The sequence below is a fragment of the Juglans regia genome, chromosome 3 (genome assembly GCF_001411555.2).
Source record: "Juglans regia cultivar Chandler chromosome 3, Walnut 2.0, whole genome shotgun sequence".
Lineage (NCBI taxonomy): Eukaryota > Viridiplantae > Streptophyta > Magnoliopsida > Fagales > Juglandaceae > Juglans > Juglans regia.
In genome coordinates this window covers 10,990,014-11,009,501 of record NC_049903.1, presented here as the reverse complement: position 1 = coordinate 11,009,501, position 19,488 = coordinate 10,990,014, and the positions used below count along the sequence as shown (strand labels likewise).

Here is a 19,488-nt window from a genome sequence, read left to right as displayed (position 1 = left end):
TAATATTTTTTTTTCATAAGATGATATTTTTGATAAGGAGCGTGGGATAATAAATAGTCACTGCAAATTTTTTCTTATATTTAAATATTGTTTAAATGTTGAGATGAATAGTACTTTTCCAAACGGGGCATTGTTGTCTTTGAACCAAATATTTATTGGGGGAATTTCAGGAGGAGGTCAAAATATCGCGAGAAACTGAATTGCTGCAGGACTGTGTTGTCTCTGCCATGCACCTTGTTAAAGCAAAGCATTTGACGTCAGTGTGTAAACTGTGCATAAGCCTAAAAACTGAATCCACCGCTCTACTCTGTCCTGTCAAAAGTAGTACCTAGCTTCTGAAGCATTCATCATACCTCTTAATGAACTTTCATAAAAGCGAAAAAAAAAAGGAACAGGATTTCCCTTCAAGAAACTACCGATTCCTCGACACAAGTCTTGCCATATATTCCTTCCACCCGTATTCTCGCTAGCTCCATCTTCATTCTTCACCGAAATTCACATTGAGATCTAGCAAGAGTGCTCGGAACATCTTGTTTTCAAGCTTTGAGAAAACGTGGGTGGTTTGGAAGGCCTTTTCTTGGCAGAAGGGGTGAGAAGAACCAACCTAGCATGTCGATGAAAGGATGGGCTTTGCAGTGCCTTTTGTTGTTGGAATGCTATCTGGGTATCTTCTACATACATTTCCTGTCATAAACTTACTCTTTCCTGTTACTCCGTCGATTCTTTTCACGGGCTTGGTTTGGTCGTCACTTTTTTTTTCTTGGGTACGTAGTGTGTGTTGCAGTTAGACGTTTTCTGTATTATTTTTCTTTACAGTTGCGTTATTCATTTCATTATCCTAGTCTTCTTTTCAAAAACTTAGCACTTGAAGTTCATCAATCAAGACACTGTTTGTTTGTAACTCTGCAACACCTAGAGTTTCTTACACTAGTTAGTGGATATAAGACTATTTCCTTTTCGATCTTTACATCGGAGGAGACAACTCCTCACACACGCGATATAATCAAATATTACAACTTTATCTCTAGCTAGCTGAGTTAGAGTTCTAAGTTTAATATATAACCATATCGTTTCCCCATCTGTTAGGATTTATGTACCAATTAAAAATTTTCTAGTATTCCGCATTTTCAAATATTGTTTTAGCCGTCACGGTTTCTACTTTCTAGATTTACTTGAATCTCTTTGTGGATGTGGATGTAGCACTTATTTGTTTGTATTCATTGCCAATGTGAGGATTTATCTGTGGAATTATATATATATATATATATATATTGTCTTTTTACTTATCAATATATGTATACAAAATACAAAATGAGAAAAGATACTTACAACCGTGAAAACCGTGAAGTGCGTAACCGCCGCGTAATCGCTTTGAAAAAAATGAATAAAATATAGGATCCACATGAAAAAAATTAATTTTTTAATAGTGGACTCCACTCTTTTTCAAAACGATTACGCATTTCACGGTTGTATGTAGAATTACTCTAGTTTTACTCAATTTTTAATTGTTCGGTGTGAAATAGATTTATAATGCCTTAGGATATATATGAAAGGAAAAAAGGTTGTGAGTATCGTACACTTTGCTTCCCGAGTGCACCTTAGTGGATGCTATATACACGAGCCCCAAATTAATCAATCTGCTGGAATGAAAATTTTTTATTATTAAGCATCACTAAAGATGTTCCGAAAGACAGTTAATAGCAGTTAAAAAGGTTGTTGCGGCAAGATAAAAAGTAATGGACCCCAGGTTCTTGTCATACTTGCACTTTTTTTCGCTTATGAACGTACTTGATCATGATGTTGCTGTATTACACAACCATTGTTTACAATCCTCGATCGACCATACCGCCCTCAGCCCACTGTTAAGTCCGGGGTTCAATTGAGTTTTCTGGCAATTTATGGTGAAGTACTACTTCTTGACAATTCATTGTACGTGCTTCCTTTCACTGTGAAAGATTGATGTACTTGAAAATTCCCAAAAAGTAGGTATTAACGATTCATAGCTTTATTCTAAAAAATATGAAAAGAAAATTGAAAATCTTATAGCTAACTTTATTCTGGAGTTTTTTCCCAAAAAATATAGCAAAAACGATGATATCTTCTTACAAATTACTATTAAGTTGTATATATTTGAAAAGAAATAGTTCAAAATTTTAACATCAAGCACAAAGTCGATCGTCAAGAACATTGTGGCCCTACTGTGATGGGGAAGTTTATATTTTTGTGTTTCTTTTTTTGTAAATGGCTATGTTCAGATTCACAAAATATTCATGTGTGTCCTTTTCAGTTATAAGAGAGAATACCTCACTACTATTTATTATTTTATTATTATTTTTTACTTACTTTTTACTACTATTCATTATTATTCAATATTTTATCATTACTTTTTTATTACTATTCACATAATACTTAAAAATACCTCACTACCCAAACACAACCTAAAACTATAATACTATATGAAAAAATGTTGTTTATAACTTTTTGTTTGGTATAATGTTTCAATATTATTGCTATTGTCATGAACTCCTGAGTTGGCCTTTTTTTTGGGGTACAGATACTCTGTGGTTGTGAAAACTAATAGTATTTAATTGTTGCATGCAATTATCCGGGCTCCTATTTTAATCCTTTTGCAAACTACCAAGTTTTTGAATAACTTTGAGTTATGAATTACCATGCATATATCATCTCTAATGTTTTTTCCTTCACAAAATATATAGTTTTGACAGCAGACTCAGTAGCGCAAGAGAAAGCAGATACAGCAATTCCAGTGACAACATTGTCACCTCCTGAAGGCAACACAACTTTCCTTGATGGCACGACATGGTGCGTGGCCCTTGCCGGGGTTTCCCAAGTTGATTTGAAGAATGCATTAGACTGGGCCTGTGGACTGGGGATGGCAGACTGCAGAGAAATCCAAGAGGGTGGAGCATGTTCTCAGCCGGACACTCTCTTGTCTCGTGCATCCTATGCTTTTAACAACTATTACCAACAGAACGGGAATTCTGATATTGCTTGCAATTTTGGAGGAACTGCCACTGTAACTAAAGCCAACCCAAGTACGTTTTGACTCTATCTTCTTTCCCGCAGCTAATCGTTAAAATACAAACACAAACACACACACACATATAACTATAATAATGGAAAGGGTTTGGGAGTAATAAGTTCAAAAATAGCCATAGAAAAGTATGTTTGCAGAGGTTTTACATGGATCTGAGCACTTAAAAGTAATTTTCTTCTTAGTTTGGTTAAATTTGGTATCAAGTTCCTTGCCTTGGAAGTTCAAGCCTGCTGAAAATTCCTGGATCTTCATCTGTTGAGTTTGGACTTAGTCTTGGAAGATTTTACAGCTGTCTCAGTAAGGCCTATCAAATTCAACTCTTAAAAAAAGAAACAGAACTAAGTTTGAGATCTTTATTCTTTTGGTGCGGTAGCTATACTGTTAGTTCTCTAAGTACTTGGGTTGGGCATGCACGCACTTGGTTTACAAGAGTACAACAGGTTCATTTTGAAGATTGAAAGAGCAGTAGTACTATATAGTTGACATTTTAGATTGCAATAATTTTAGTGGCTATTATGAATTATTCCTTATCATCTATTTTTCTAGCAAGAGCTAAATCATCCAATCATTGTGAGCTGACATGACTAATGTCTTTAAGAAAGATGGTTATATTTACACATGATGTCTTTCTGTTACAGGTTATGGAAAATGTGTCTACGCATCTGGGTATGTATTTAGTGGCCTTAGAGTTTGCTACATCTCAAAATGTTGGTGTATATGCATTTTTACGTACGTTATCAAGAATAAACTAATATGTCATTTGGTATTTCAGGTCCTTGGTCTCTTCAGCACCTATGCTGTCCAAGCATAATCCGATCTCCATCATGTGGTGGAAACTTATAGCGGCTGCTGTTGTACTTGGGAGACTGATCCAGCTTGTTTAGGTAAAGTTGTAAACCTCAGTACTCGAACAAACGTAGAATTGGTCTCTCAACCAATTGTTCCTAAATGTTATTTATGCAGTGGAAAGAGAAGCATCTTGTAACTGTTGTTTTGCTAAAGCTAGCATTCCTGTCTTTGATGTCGGGTTAGGAATCTATAGCTAAGCAATTCTCTCTCTCTTTTTTCCTTCTCAAAGTTGTTCACATAATTAAGAACAAAAAAGTTTGTTCCATTATGCTTTTGTTGAGTTTTTCTAACAGTTTAGTATCTCCACCCTGTAATTAGCTAGCCTTCTTTGTTTCAGTTGTAGCTATAGCAGCACATGATGCCAAGTCATTCGCACTCCCAAGTCCACATATATAGTTGCAAATGGCTGTAATTTTTCTAATTTCAATAGATGGAAGTTCCAAGATTCTGAATATTCAAAATCTGGGAGACAGATCTAACTCACACAACATTGAGCAGATTTTTTGTGGAGTTCATATTATTTTTCATTCTTCGGGTGCATTTGTGAGAAACTCTTTGTCGAGAGCATGTGCACCATCGATATTAGTTGAGATTTTGTTCTCGGACACCAATAAAATAATAACAATTATTTTTCTTTCTCATATTTAACTCCACTCAAAATGTCTTTTTACTTTCTATTTAGTTTCAGCTCTTTTCACTTTGTAGATATTTATTCATCCCATTTGAGTAAGAGAGTGTTTAAAGCTGGATCTACTAATCCAAAATGATTGAAAGGGTACATGTTTATCCCACTTATGAGGATGGTTCTACGGGCGTTCATGTTATACATGTTTAACATGCATGAGAGCATTCTTAATGGATTAACCAAAGTTAAAGGATATTTTTTATAAATGTAAGAAAATTTTGATTTTTGACTATTCCAATCACATAAATCTCCATATTGGAATAATTATTTTTTTATCATATAATAATAAATAATATAAGATGAATTTAGTTTTGGCTATTCACATCAAATCTCTATATTAGATTATCTATTTATTCATTATATATTAATGAGTAATTAATAATTTTAAAAATATTTAATTTTTTTAATTATTAATTTATTTTATTTTATCATATTTTACTATTCTACCTATTATATATTAATTAATAATTATATTCTAATTAAATTAATGTCACTAACTCAAATTAATATATCAAATTATCAATGCTTGAACTCAACCCCCAACACATGAATCGGTGCACATGAACCCAGCCATTGCAATAAAAATATGTTATAGAAAGAAAATGAGAGAAAAATAATTGATAAAATATGTATTTAATATTTGTACGCAATAAAAATATGTTATAGAAAGAAAATAATAGAGAAATAATTGATAAAATATGTATTTGATATTTGTACAATAATTTTAAATTTAAAAGTTCTTTTAAAAGTAACTATAATTAAATTCCAATCATTTAAAATTTGATTAATTCATTATCATTATATTTTATACTCTAATAACTAAATATCCAATAGATTTAATTTTTAAGCTCTTAGAGCATTCTCATTGGATTAGCTAAAAGCTAAATCCAATGAGAATTTAGCTATTAGGTGGATAAATTGCTCACATTGAATTAGCTATATTCCATAGCTACAGTAATATCCAAACTAATTTCCAAATTTGGAAGACACTATTCATTCATCAAATCTTTTTTATATTATTTCTTTCTCTTTCTTTTTAATATTAATTATTTATCTCTCCATTTTAAATGACAATTGAAAAAATATAATTAGAATACAATTACAAATTAATATATAATATTATAAATAGTAAAATATGAAAAAATAAAATAAATTCATAATTAAAAAAATTAAGAAATTTTCAAAATTATTAATTACTCATTACTATATAATGAATAAATAGATAATTCAATTTGAAGATTTGATGTGAATAATCAAAATTAAATTCATCTTATATTATTTTATTGTCATATAATGAAAAAATGGATATTCCAATATAGAGATTTATATAAATGGAATAGCTAAAAGTTAAATTCATCTTACATTCATCAAAAATATATTTTAATTTAGCTACTCCAATGAGAGTGCTCTTAGAGTTTTTTTTAGCCCTACTTGTTAATTTGATTCAAGTAGATTGATGATTTGTGTAGTGTTTATAGACATGTCGTCCTTGCTGGGAAGTACATAGAGTTACTTCGTTTGGTTACCAAACTTCTCTCAACTCATCTCAATTTATCATTATAACTTTTTAAAATTCTAACACAAAATATAATAAACAATTCAACTTTTTCAAATCTCAAAATAATAATAATATTAAAAAATAATATTCTAATAATATTTTATCATCTCAACTCAACTCAACTCAACTCACTTCAACATTCAAACACAATCTTAATGGAGAATCTTGAAAGTCTGAAACAGGATTAAATTTGGGGCCCTACTACTACAGTACTTTTGTTTTGCGAGTGGTAGATATCGTTTGTTCTGTCCTTTACTTTTTGTTTGTAAAATCAAATCCAACGTAAGTTCTGCGTAAAGAAACAAAGAAAAACAACGTCCCTGTACTATATATATAAAATAAAGAAACAAAGAAAACTACCATGTGTACCAGAAATTTAAACCGATAAAAAAAATATATTAATTTTATATCATAACATTCTCTTTACGTGTGAATCAAACTTTCTCTTAATAGATGACTTAAAATGTAAAATACTTAATTAAATGAAATATAATGTATATCAGTCAGAGTTTAAATTTAAGACTTTTATTTCGGTATCGTGTATATCACCGCTTGTCTATATCTATAAAGAGTCATGTTAAATATAAATCTCAAATATACAAATCTCATACAAATATTTTGTAAAAAAATAAGTCTCACTAATAAAGAATAGTTTTTTTTACATTTTTTTAAGATGTGGTCTATTTTTTTATAAAAACTTGTATGAGGCTTGTCTATTTAGGACTCGTACAAATAATTTCTCATCTGAAAACTATTTTTTCTTAGATAATGATAGGTTTAATACTTCATACCACCCATTTAGTATTTCTTTTATTTATTTATTATTTTATTTTTATTTAATAGTTAAGAAAGTGACTATTAATAAAGTATATTTTTTTAATGATTAAGGATATTAAAAAAATACTTAAAAAATAATAATAAAAAAAATAAAAATTTCAAATACACTGTATAATAGTAAAAGGATGATAGAAAAATAGTAAACCTATGCTATTCTTATTGCTGACCAGAGAGAAGAGGGGCCCTCCAAGTGACAGCTCTTTTTTTCTCTTTTGGGGACGCCAAGTGTTTGGTTGGCAGGAAAGTTTTGGGGCTTCTTGTTATACAGATCATTTTATATCTTTATTTTATCTAATTATTATAATTTTCTTAAATTTTTTTATAAAATATAATAAATAATTTAATTTTTTAAATTTTTATATAAAAATAATATTAAAAAAATAATATTTTATCAGGAGTTAGACAAACCACTTGGCCATGACCCAAATAACTTCAATCCATCTTCAAACCCCATAGTTGTAAATTACACAGATCCCTAAGTTTGCAAACATACCCATCGTTATTTGTTTCTCTCGGCAAAACACAGATTCAGGCCCAGGAAGGGGGAGAGATAAGTCCAAAAATCATGTTTTCTTTGTGACATTGGTATTGATTTAACCAAATATCAATGCATATTTAAAATTTAAGTAAATAATAATAAAATAGTCTATATTAAAATAGTCAAAATGAAGTTGTTCTACATATGAGCTATAATACTACCAAAATTTCTTCCTTTAAAAGATTTTTTTATTCTAAAAATATACACCAACTGCACGTTGGGACATTGCTCATTTTCTTCCAACTCGGTTGGGCCTTTCACATTGGGATACTGGATAAAATATTAAGTTATTAAATTATTAATTAACATATAGTTAGTATAGTTACAAAATATGAAAAAAGAAATTAAAAATATTATTATTAAAAAATAATATTATATTATTATTTTGACTAATCTAACGTGAGACAAAATCTTGAATGGTTTTGATTTTATGCAAAAATATATACTTTTAACTAAATTTTGGAGATGCGTTTGATGAAACTAATAGGCATGTCCCATGTAAAGTCAATATATAAGTCAACAAGTGTGAGCTGGCACTTTCTGATAGGTATATTCACCGTAATCCATACCATCTTGTAATTTACAGAAATCATTTTCTTCAGATGATTTTACTTGCATTTGTCAATATTTGTGTTTTTACTTTTTCCTCTGATGATCGATGAAAAAAGGGTCATATTTTCTTTTTCCAAGAACAGAAACAAAACATCGATATTTTGGATTTCTAATGATAGAGCTAAAGGAAAGTGAGACAAGAAGAAATTTATTGGAAGTTTGTAAAACTTATCTCAGAGATTATACAACCCAGCAGGGCCTTGTTAATATGTGCACAACAAGGCCGTACAGATTTTCGACTAATCATATACAAATTAAAAATCACTTACCAAGGAATTTATGCAAATAACTCAATTTCATTAATTTAACAACGCTTAAGGTTAACACTGACTAACAAGCATGAGATACCCCTCCTCACACCCCAAAAATAGCCCCCGAAAAGGCAAAAAGAAAGATGCATCATCCTTATGCAGATGATATACCATCATCCTCTTCATCAAAATATTCCATACCAAGCTTCCTCAATCCATTGATTTTGTCACAATGGGCAGCTTCATGAGCCTGATTAGCTTAAGTAATTTGAACATCTTACTCACTGCCACTATCTCCACTGCATAACCCAAGAGCCTCATAAGCATACAAAGCTAATAATTTTACCAAGACAGAAACATCATTAAATTCAATCTTCGGCTGTAGAATCCGGTGACATTTCTTTACATATACATATTTCGAAGTTGTAAAAATGGTTGAGTAGTGAACACTAGTCATCATAAAGTTCAATGAGTAAAAGCATCTGCCTTTGTAAGCTCATTTTCAATTCTGTGCTCATATTCATTTGAGAAATATCAATTGTTTTTTTTCTTGATAAAACACTTTTAAGAACCCCAAAGTATGAAAAATAGAAATTCTTTTTTGCAAGTATGGCAGTTCCTAAGCCTGCTATTCATCACGCCTGAAGGTACATCTAAATTATGCATATTTGTTGGCAAACAGCCAAAGAATTTTGCAAATATAGAACGCCAAGATTTTGCAAATTCTCCACATTAGTTATTGACTAAATAAATTCAATCTGTTTCTTCTACCTTGGCCATTGGACTAAATAAACTCAATCTGCTTGATTTGCACAAAATATTTGTCTGCACTGTTCGTTCTTCATATTCGTTTACTTCTACAATGAATAAATAATTAATTGTACTTTCAATAATAATAATAATAATAATAAATTGAAGTTGAAATTTAAGATATCTGATCATAGAACGGTTATGCAAACAAATGAAATCTTTGAGCTTGAATTCAAATAAGGCTTGGCTAACAGTGATTAAATCGTAGAGAAAAAAAATTCACTACCATTACAGGAATTACCTCCTCCAAAGCACAAACTTACTGATATTTCTTCTTTCAAAGGAGAGTCGCAATTCAAGTGTTCTATTTGACGTTCCCACATTGATGAAAATCGGCATACTGGTCCATAAGTTTGTCCTCTTGTAGTACCAAATAGTAACCTTTGAGGTAACAAATTTTGTCGATGTCCTAGCTCACTAGTGAAAAGGGAAAGATGTCCAGTAAAGAAAGCTGTGTGAACAATCAGAACTATTTCGTCATCGTAATTTTCTTTTTCATAGACCAAAAATCTCAAAGGTTGCATTATCCACAAAAGAAGCCGGCTAACGCAAATTCAGAAATAACTGTTCCAGAAGAGGTTTTCTAGGCGGCTGCTCAAATATATCATACCAATTGAGGAGCATGGATATTTGAGTATCAACGGGCAAAACAATTATATTACCAACATCCACCCATATAAAGGACTGTAAGGGGTTGGTGTTGGACCTTCATCATCAATCACCAAAAATCACCACAAGAGCATGCCCCATCATGAAAGTGATGAAATCTCATGTTATCCCTTATAACAATCTCCCGCCCAGTAGCTTGAGATGCACTACACATGAACGCATGGCAATCATCGCATATTCTGACATTCTTCATGATCTTAATCGAGCAACCGGCATCTGTACTGAGCAGCCCATATGCCAAGGCTAGCTTCTCACTATGACTCATCAGTATACGCTGCTTCTCCTCATTACTAACATCATAAGTGACAGAACTTAGTATTGGCTGGTACCCATGAGCCTTTAATATGTCCAGCAGATCATCCAATGCCTGCTTAATCTCAATGGATTTTGGATGGCTCATATCACCTGCATAGAACTCGTGAATTACCCCCTTTTTTGCTTCAACCCAGCTACACCCAGGATTCTTTTTCAAGCCCTTCTTTCTCATCAACTTCCTCAAACTAGAAACATCATCCCACCTACCCGCCGATGCATATATGTTAGAAAGCAAGATGTAGTTTCCAATACGATTAGGTTCTAGCTCAAAGAGATGGTTAGCAGCAATCTGAGCAATGTCAGGATTTCCATGAATGCGACATGCTCCAAGCAGTGCTCCCCACACACCTCCGTGGGGTTCCATGGGCATTGTTTCAACAAGCTCAAGTGCTTCTTCCAGCCGTCCAGCCCGACCAAGCAGATCTACCATGCAAGCATAGTGATCTGCCAAAGGAGAAACACCAAAACATTTGTCCATGGTCAGAAATAATTGCCGACCTTGTTCAACCAAGCCTGCATGGCTGCATGCTGTAAGCACCCCAATAAAAGTGACTTTGTTGGGTCTTGTCTCAGTCTTCAACATCTCATGAAACAACTGCATTGCTGCATGAGCGCAACCATGCATCGCAAATCCCACAATCATTGAACTATAAGAAAACACATTCCTTTCCTTCATTCCTTCAAAAATCTTATATGCTTCCTCAACACTTCCACACTTTGAGTACATATCTATCAATGCAGATCCCACAACAACATTCTCAGTGGGCCCAAATCCCGATTTCTCAGCAACATCTCGCACCCAATTAGCATACTTAGCCGCACCCAATTGTGCACAAGCCGAAATGACACCAACCAATGTAACATCATCGGTCTCCACACCCACCTCCTGCATTTTCTCGAAACACTGCAACGCCTCCCTTGGCCTAGCATTTTGAGCATAGCCTGTGACCATCGCAGTCCACACCACCATATCCTTCATAGGCAACCCTTGAAACAATTCCCCTGCTGAATCCATATCACCATGCTTCGCATAAGCAACAATCAACTCGGTCCAAGAAACCACATCCCTTTCACCCATTTCGTCAAACACTTTGCGCCCACAATTTAAAAACCCGCATTTTACATACATATCTATCATAGTATTGCCAACATACAAATCAGAAGCAAACCCACCAATCACAATTGTTTGCGCATGGATTTGTCGCCCTAAATTTACGTCAAGAACTGCACCGCAAGCCTTAAAAAGTGCAGAGAACGTGAACGAGACTGGCCCAGTACCTTCCCTTCTCATGCGATTATACAAAACAACCGATTCGGAAAAGGGACCTTGGATAGCATACCCGCGGATGAGAGCAGTCCAGAGGAATGGGTTTGGGTACTTGACCTGTTGGAAGACAAGGTAAGGGTAGGGGTGAACCGGAACGTGGAGGCTAGTGAGGATACGTATAAGCTTGGTGAGAACGTAGCAACATTGTTCAAGGCCCATGCGGAGGATGTGGGCGTGGACTTGTTTGATTTCGGTGAGGTTGGTGCAGCCATGGAGAACAGAGACGAGCCGCACCTCTAGAAGTTTTCGCTGCTGAAGCTGAGAGAAAGGTATGAATATTTTAGTTGATCGTGGTAGCCGTTGCTCTTGAGGAACTAGCTTTGGGATAGCAATGAGGGAGAATTTACGGTAGAAAGAGACCATGACACAATCGAAGTTGATAGTTTCAATGAATAAAAGGACGAGGAGACCATGAAGCTTTACTTACTATGACTGTAATATTAGCAGTTGATAGTTTCTAACGTAAATTCTCCCTCATTGGGTCTATTTGTCAAGGTGTTTTGGATCAGTCCATTATAAACATGAACTGTTGGCATAATTGGACCTATACATGGTGGTGTTAGACTGTTAGTGGTGCAATATACACCCATGACTTGCTTAAATAAATAAATAAATATCAGAAAAAATGTAAGTTTTATTAATACAATGTCAATGTCTCTCCTACCCGATGAGAAAAAAAGTATAAAGTTAATAGTTCCACTTTGGAGCGGTCATGACTGGTTTTGCCTTTAGATCAGCCGCCAATAAAAGTATTGACACACCAACAATATACATTGTAACACAATGAAGATGACTACATCAGAACACCTAAAATATCCTACTTATTTCCCTTTTCTTTTGCTACTTGTTGTTAGGGGTGATTAACGGTCCGGTCGGACCGAACGGACCGACCGGACCGACCGTTTCGGTCCGGACCGGACCGGACCGAGACTTAGACCGGTCCGGTCCGGTCCATATTTTAGAGGACCGAAATCATTCGGTCCCGTCCACGGTCCACAGTTTTTTCGGACCGGACCGGACCGGACCGGACCGAATGAAAAATTAAAAAAAAAAAATATTTTTTATATATATTTTATATATAATAATTGTACAATTAACAATATAAATTTTTAAATATATTATTAATACTTGTTAATATTCTATAAATTAACAATATTTTATATATATCTTCATTTAACCTATCACTATTAATAATATAAAATTTTAAATATACTATTAACACTTGTTAATATTCTATGAATTAATAAATATATAATATCAATTAGTTAATTATATAGTAATTATATAAATTAATAATATAATTTTCATCTAATTTATTATCATTGACCATATAAAATATTTTTTTATTGAGTTTGTTACATAATCCACATTAATAAGTCACTTAGTTTAATTTAGTATTTTAAATAAATTTTTTTATTAATTATTTAAAAAAAAAAAAAAAGAGGGCGGACCGACTGGACCGGACCGGACCGATAGCTATCGGTCCGGTCCGGTCCCTTTGGGTGTTCGGTCCGGTCCGGTCCGGAAAAATAATGGACCGAAAATTTTCGGTCCATCGCCGGACCGGACCGGACCGGACCGGACCGGCCCGTTTGCAGCCCTACTTGTTGTTATCTCCCATCACCGCCCAACCATTCCCACGCCAGCAGCCCAACGCCACAACCATAGCCATTCCGAAGATTTCTCTTCCTCAATTCTCATATTATAACTTAGAAGCTGCAGGATGAGAGAAAGAAACAAGGAGGAACTGGAAAACCCATTTGGGCCATTTCCTTTCATTTTCACACATTACACACACACATACACTCTCTCTCTCTCTCTTTTTTTGATTCACACGGGGAGACATCTCCATTGTCTGTTTTCTAAGCTCCATTACTAAGAATAGCTGAAATTTGATGGTTCTAATTGTAGAAGAGTTCCTTGAATTTCCAACTTGTGTTCATTTTTTGTTTCTTTTCTACGATCCTACCATTTCTTCTCCAAGAGAATGCTTGCTGAGAAAACTAGAGGAAATGCAAGAAAGAAACGCAAAAACCAGCTGGAGTTTATATTATACTTTTTTGTAAATGAATGATGAAATTCTCCCATGGCAACTTTGCTGAAAAGTTTTGGTGAAGGAAACCATTTTCGAAATGTTTCTGTTGCCTGTTGTTTGGTTGCGAGAGAGACGACTCATAACTGAAGGTGACGAAATAATTTCGATGAGGGTAAGAGAGAGAAACCCTGGTGAGGAACTGAAGGAAGTTTTCTTTAGGAGAAAGAGGCGAGAGTTTGCTTTGCTTCGGTGCGTTGCGTCCCATTATTAGTGAAATGAGTGGGCTACGTGGTCGGCACCTATTGGAGCCTGTTTTCATCCCAAAATTAGATGTATTGGTCAGAAGATTTTAATAAGATTGTTGAACCATTGAGCTGTCAATCCACCTAAAACTAATTGGTGTTAGAAAAGACACACTCAAGTCTTTTATGACATTCGACATTGTACCTTGTAGGGGCCTATTATTAGAACGATCACAAAGGGTGATATTGTGGATACGCCCCGAGAAAGTGGAAGCATAAATCTATCTCTATGAAATATTCTAAAACTATAAATGATAGAAAAATTAGGAGAAGCGGTTGTTTACATAATTTATTCACATCATAGAAAACTACTAATAACTAGATCCTCTTATACAATCTACTCATCCCAAATTCCTAGCTACCTTAATGATGACAGACAAATCCCATATATTAGGGTTGTTAGTAGTTACTTGCCCCCAAACGGGCATGTAGCTCGCTTCCTTAATGCCCATCCCCACTTAGGTGAGCGGTGGCGACCTCACTCACTGCCCCCACCTCCTCACTTGTACCCACTCGTATAGGCAAGTGGATTGTCCAGATCACTGTCCACCTAGGCTCCTAGCCTCATCAAACAAACAAAACATCTCATAACATCATCAAAGCATCAAACATGGAATACAACAACCAAAGACTGCCATTGAATACGGCCACCATCAAAGTTCTTTGACCTAAACATGTAGTACAAGAAAAATAAATATTTATGACGAATTATTTGTGATAAAAATAAACTCGTTTTGATAGAAATAATAATTTTTGTAGAAAATAACTGACTACAAATAAACAATTTTCTTATAATGGCAATGTAGTAATACTGCTTGCATGGTTATGGATTCTATCTGAAAAATGTGAGGAGTTTATGGTTAAAAAATTAATGTACATATTAATGTACATATTTACAGTTCTCAAAATTCATAAACAAACGAATAGAAAAACAAAAAACAAAGAAAACATCTTCATCATCTCAGAATACATCGGGATGGAAAATTCCGTGAACTGATCAGTCTTTTCTCTGAGCCGCCTTCAAATGCATCGTCAATGCATGGTTCTTCACCTCAAGTTTTCTCAGTAGCTCCCTATACTGAGGAACCAACTCCTTCAGAAATTGCAACTCCAGATCCTTATCCCCGTTTTCTTCCTGGCGCCGTTCGTGCTGGATAACCACCGCGCGTCTGAGAACGGTATTCTCCTGCCTCAGCTTTTCAACTTGCTCTTTCAACATCGACTTCTCTTTTCCAAGACTTTCTACAATGGCATAAGCCTGTGAACTCACGACGGTCTTCTCTGAACTCCCGAGCAATTTCGCGGCGCGATCTTTGGCGTCTTCCACACTTTTAGCATTCGTCAGTTCCTTAATAAGCAACTCGATGAATTCGGCTCCCTCATTGGGAAGGTTCTTCATGAGGGCCAATGGGTTTCCCGGAGAAGCAACTTTCTTCTGGTGACTCGGATTTGATTCATCAACAGTGGCTGATGCAGATGACCCTAACAGAATATCATGCAGGCGCTTGATGGCAGCGTCTAAATCGCCTTTACGTTTTTGCATTGATATCTCGTGAAGCTGGGCGTCTTTGTCAGAAAGCACGCCCTGGAGTAGATCAACAATGGCGGTAATGGGAGGGTGAAACTCACGAGACCGCAAGGCTGGAGGAGAACAACGGAGCCTCTTGGAAACAACAGGCGATGGAGGAAGTTCCTCCACGAATGGCCTCTTAACTCCAGAGACTGCAGACATCGCGACGATCAAGGAAGAGAGATCTACTTGGGTGTAAAAAGGATTAAAACAGAAATTTGGAAAATACTCTACAATAGATTACATGAACTTTGAGTTGATCTTCGCTGTATATATATAGAGCCCGCCGGTGTCTGGTTGAAGTCCTAATCAGAGAGGAAGTCTGATTTCCTTCATTGAGTGGGAATTTGCTTGGTATGTGGTGGCGGCGCCACAGCCCATAAATGGTTAAAAAGCCCGTTATTGAGGGCTGGGCTCAAATTTGTAGACCTGATTAAGATTGCGCATTTGGGCTCACGTGACCCAGCAAACAACAATATTTCATGTATTCGAGTTTTGTTACTAATCATTCCACATACCACATATCATATATTTTTTATTTATTTTAGTATTAAATTAATTGAGTTATTCTACTCATCATTCATATACCATAATTAAATTAATTGAAATTTTCTTTTCAATTTTATTTCGTTCTGCCCGAAGTTTTATATTTTGGAACAGTAATTGGCACGGATTGAGGGTGTATTGCATTTCAAACAAGATTTCGGCCATTTCAAAGCATTTTCCGATCGGATTCTGGTATTCTGGCCGAAATATTGATTTAGGTCCGAAATAATAGATCATGTCATTTTTTAAATTATTTAGGGTATTTGGTATTTTGAACGATATCTTCTGCTTAAGCCCAGTACATTTTTATCACATCTCTCTACTTGGGCTCTTTATTTTTCTTTTTTCAGCTCAAACAAAACCTTTAAAATTTACATCCTATCAATACCGAGTCCTAACTTTTAGCTCCAGTCTTATAAATTCGTTTGTTTTCATAATTTATCTCAACTTATTTAATCATTATAATTTTTTTAAATTTTTATATAAAATAAAATAAATAATTTAATTTTTTCAAAATTTAAAATAAAAATAATATTAAAAAATAAATATATTTTAACAATATTTAATTCAACTTTTAATTTTACTCTCAATCTATCTCATTTTATCTGTAAAAATAAACAAAACCTAAGTCCAGTTTAAGCTTACAAACCAGCAAACGATGAATTTTTCCTGTTGTGATGAGTTTTTGTTAATAAAATTCGGATTGAGAATTCAAGATTTTGGTCAATTCTCTCTCTCCCACACACAATAATAAAAGGCTTTTCCATATATAATATAACATGCAGGTAATTCAAGAGGTCCCTCTAAACTCAGATCTTGCTCGGTTTGATTCTCATACAAGAGACATGACTTAAATCGTATTTAAAGTTTCAGTTTCACATAAATATTTAACTTTCATGTTATTGAGGAGCGCGTATTTATAAATTAACATGACTTGATATAAGGAAGTGCCTCGACTCGTTTCCGTTTATACCCTTTTTCTCTCTAAAGAATAGGGTTCTTGCTGCTGCACGGGGTCTGGGCTTTACGTGAGGCTGCATGGCAGCCGTAAAGGGTGGCATCGGTCGGCCTTCCTTTGCCGATCTGGTGGGTACAGTCCCTCAACCTATACCGGAGATGCTTCTTGCACCCAGGCTTCCAAAGATGTTGGAAGGTGAGGTATATTTTCAGTTTACTAAAGAAGAAATAACAAGATCAGCGGAACCTTTCCGTTACTCTGTAGTCCTCAAGTTCTTGAAGAACCGTCCGTCGTTGGATGCTGTGAGGGCTTTCATTCACAGTCGATGGGGCCTTACGGCCAGTCCAGTAGTTTCTGCCATGAGGAGACCGCGTAATGTCTTCGTTCGCATGGCTAATGATGTTGATTTCACCAAAGCATTATCACGGGAGGTTTGTGAAATAAATGGGATATTCTACCGTGCTTTCAGATGGCCACCAGAATTCAATGAGGATGCCGAGCCATCAAGGGTCCTGGTATGGGTTTCTTTGCCGGGTCTTCCTCCAAACTTTTATCAAGAATCTTTCTTGAAGATTTTGATGGCACCGATTGGAACTTTCATTCGCCGTGATAATCCGACACGGTGCGCAACAAGAACGGATGGTGCACGGCTCTGTGTGGAAGTGGATGCTGCAAAATCGCCATTGTCTCATTTCTGGATTGGAGCACCTGGACTGTCTTCTAGCCGAAAGCAAGAAATATTTTATGAAACGCTCCCGACTTTCTGTTCGTCATGTAAGATGCAGGGTCATAATGCACGAACTTGTAATCCTGGTAAAGCTGGTAAGAAAGGGGGGAGAAAAGGGAGTAGGAAAGGCCTTTCGGATGATCAAGGGGTAGAGCAGAATGATGATAAGGTTGAAACTCCTCTGCTCTTGGAAAATAATGTTGTGGGTGAACATTCTATGCGGATGGATAAAGAAACAGAGGAGGCTGGGGTGGAGAAGGCGACGGAAGTAGCAGTTGTAGTTCATGTGCAGTTGGATGCCGAGAAGGAAGAATTGACAGTGCAGGTGGCAGACCAAATGGTGCAGTTGGGTTCTGAGAATGATGAACAACCAGAGCAGATGGGCGAAGTAATTCCTCCTGTGATTAATAAGGTGGTGCAGTTGACGCCTCTTGTTGAAACAGAGGATGAAACAAATTTAATGTTACAAGTTGGGGACGCAGATGGTGTAGGGATTGTCATGGGTGCGGGTTATGTGGTGTCTAATATGGACGTAAATCAGAGTTTGTGTGCGGAAGATAATGGTCCGATTATGGAGCAGACGCAACCAGTGGTGGAAGAGGAAATAGATGAGGACGTTGATGAAGAAGTTGATGAAGAAATCATGATGGAAGAGAATTGTTCTTCAGAACCAGAACCGGAATAGCATCCAGAGGTTTTTTCACAAACTAAAGACTACTTTACTGAATCTGAGTTGAATGATGGTAAAAAGAGGTATAATAAAAAAAAGTTTATTAAAATGCGTAGTTCTTCTCGGGTTCTTGCCCGAAATAACATTGCTTAATGATTGATTCCATCTTGGTATGGAATATTAGAGGGGTGGGAACATCTAGAACCAGACTAAAGACATTGGTGGGAAGATATAAACCGAAAATTATTGCACTTTTAGAACCGTTTCAAAATTTAGAGTGTGCTCGTAAATTGGCTAGAAGTCTAAATTTTGATATGGTTATTTCTAATGAGGTGGAAGGGGGGAAAATATGGCTTTTGTGGGATAGTATTTATAAGGTGCAAGTTGATAAGTTGGGGATGCAATTTATTTCCGTTGTTGTAGAAAATGGTGCGGATAAAATTTTGATTCATGTGATTTATGCTAAATGTTCCTGGGTGGAGAGGCGCTATCTATGGCAAGAGCTCAGTAGTAATCATGTGGGTGCAGATCCTTGTGTATTTGTGGGGGATTTTAATATTATCAGGAATGATTCGGAAAGGAGAAGAGGAAGACATCGGCCAAATGTGGCTATGGATGATTTTAATGATTGGATTCATCAAAGGGGTCTTATGGAAATGGCTACGAAAGGGAGTTGTTTCTCATGGTGTAATGGGCAGTCAGGATTGGCCCGTTCGTGGGCTCAGCTTGATCGTGCTCTAATGGATAATTCATTCAGTAATTTGTTCCCTAATACTATTTGTTCTTACTTGTCTAGATCTGCTTCAGACCATGCCCCCATGATCATTGAGTTCAAGAAAGATCCTTTCTCCTATGGGCCGTCTTCATTTCGGTTTCAACAAATGTGGGTGGATCATCCTGGTTTCCTGGATTGTGTTAGAACTGCTTGGAATTTACAGATGGTAGGTTCTCCGATCCTGTGTTTAAGTAAGAAATTAAAACATACGAAGGTGGTGCTTCAGGAATGGAATAAAAGAGTATTTGGTCACACAATAGGGCGTATTGATGCCCTTGAAAAACAGATTGAGGAGATTGAGATACAGCTTCAATCAAATTGGGAGGTAAATTTGGAGAGAGAGCTACATGAGGCAGTCTCAAATCTAGCTGGTTAGAGGCATCGGGAAGAGATGAG

At 35.5% G+C, this 19,488-nt stretch overlaps 3 protein-coding genes across 5 annotated transcripts; 1 reads left to right on the top strand and 2 right to left on the bottom strand.

The window, feature by feature from the left end:
- The first annotated feature begins 335 nt into the window (after nt 1-335).
- Nucleotides 336-4,336, top strand: LOC108979235 (glucan endo-1,3-beta-glucosidase 13-like). 2 transcript variants are annotated; one of them, XM_035688323.1, is made up of 4 exons: nt 336-664; nt 2,727-3,056; nt 3,697-3,724; nt 3,831-4,336. In XM_035688323.1, exons 1-4 carry the CDS (start codon nt 610-612, stop codon nt 3,940-3,942), a joined length of 525 nt encoding a protein of 174 aa, XP_035544216.1. In that variant the 5' UTR covers nt 336-609; the 3' UTR covers nt 3,943-4,336. The 2 variants fall into 2 exon arrangements, with proteins under 2 accessions (XP_035544216.1, XP_035544215.1); XM_035688322.1 differs by having other exon boundaries at nt 2,718-3,056.
- Nucleotides 4,337-8,323: 3,987 nt separating this feature from the next.
- LOC109011094 (pentatricopeptide repeat-containing protein At5g44230) lies at nt 8,324-11,936 on the bottom strand. 2 transcript variants are annotated; one of them, XM_018992156.2, is made up of 2 exons: nt 9,440-11,936; nt 8,324-8,687 (listed from the first exon to the last, which is right to left on the bottom strand). In XM_018992156.2, the coding sequence occupies exon 1, from the start codon at nt 11,870-11,872 to the stop codon at nt 9,917-9,919; it is 1,956 nt and encodes a 651-aa protein (XP_018847701.1). In that variant the 5' UTR covers nt 11,873-11,936; the 3' UTR covers nt 8,324-8,687; nt 9,440-9,916. The 2 variants fall into 2 exon arrangements, with proteins under 2 accessions (XP_018847701.1, XP_018847704.1); XM_018992159.2 differs by having other exon boundaries at nt 9,462-11,936.
- A 2,907-nt stretch (nt 11,937-14,843) lies between these two features.
- Nucleotides 14,844-15,578, bottom strand: LOC108996494. Its single transcript, XM_035688682.1, has one exon. The coding sequence runs from the start codon at nt 15,576-15,578 to the stop codon at nt 14,844-14,846; it is 735 nt and encodes a 244-aa protein (XP_035544575.1).
- Between the last annotated feature and the right edge of the window lie 3,910 nt (nt 15,579-19,488).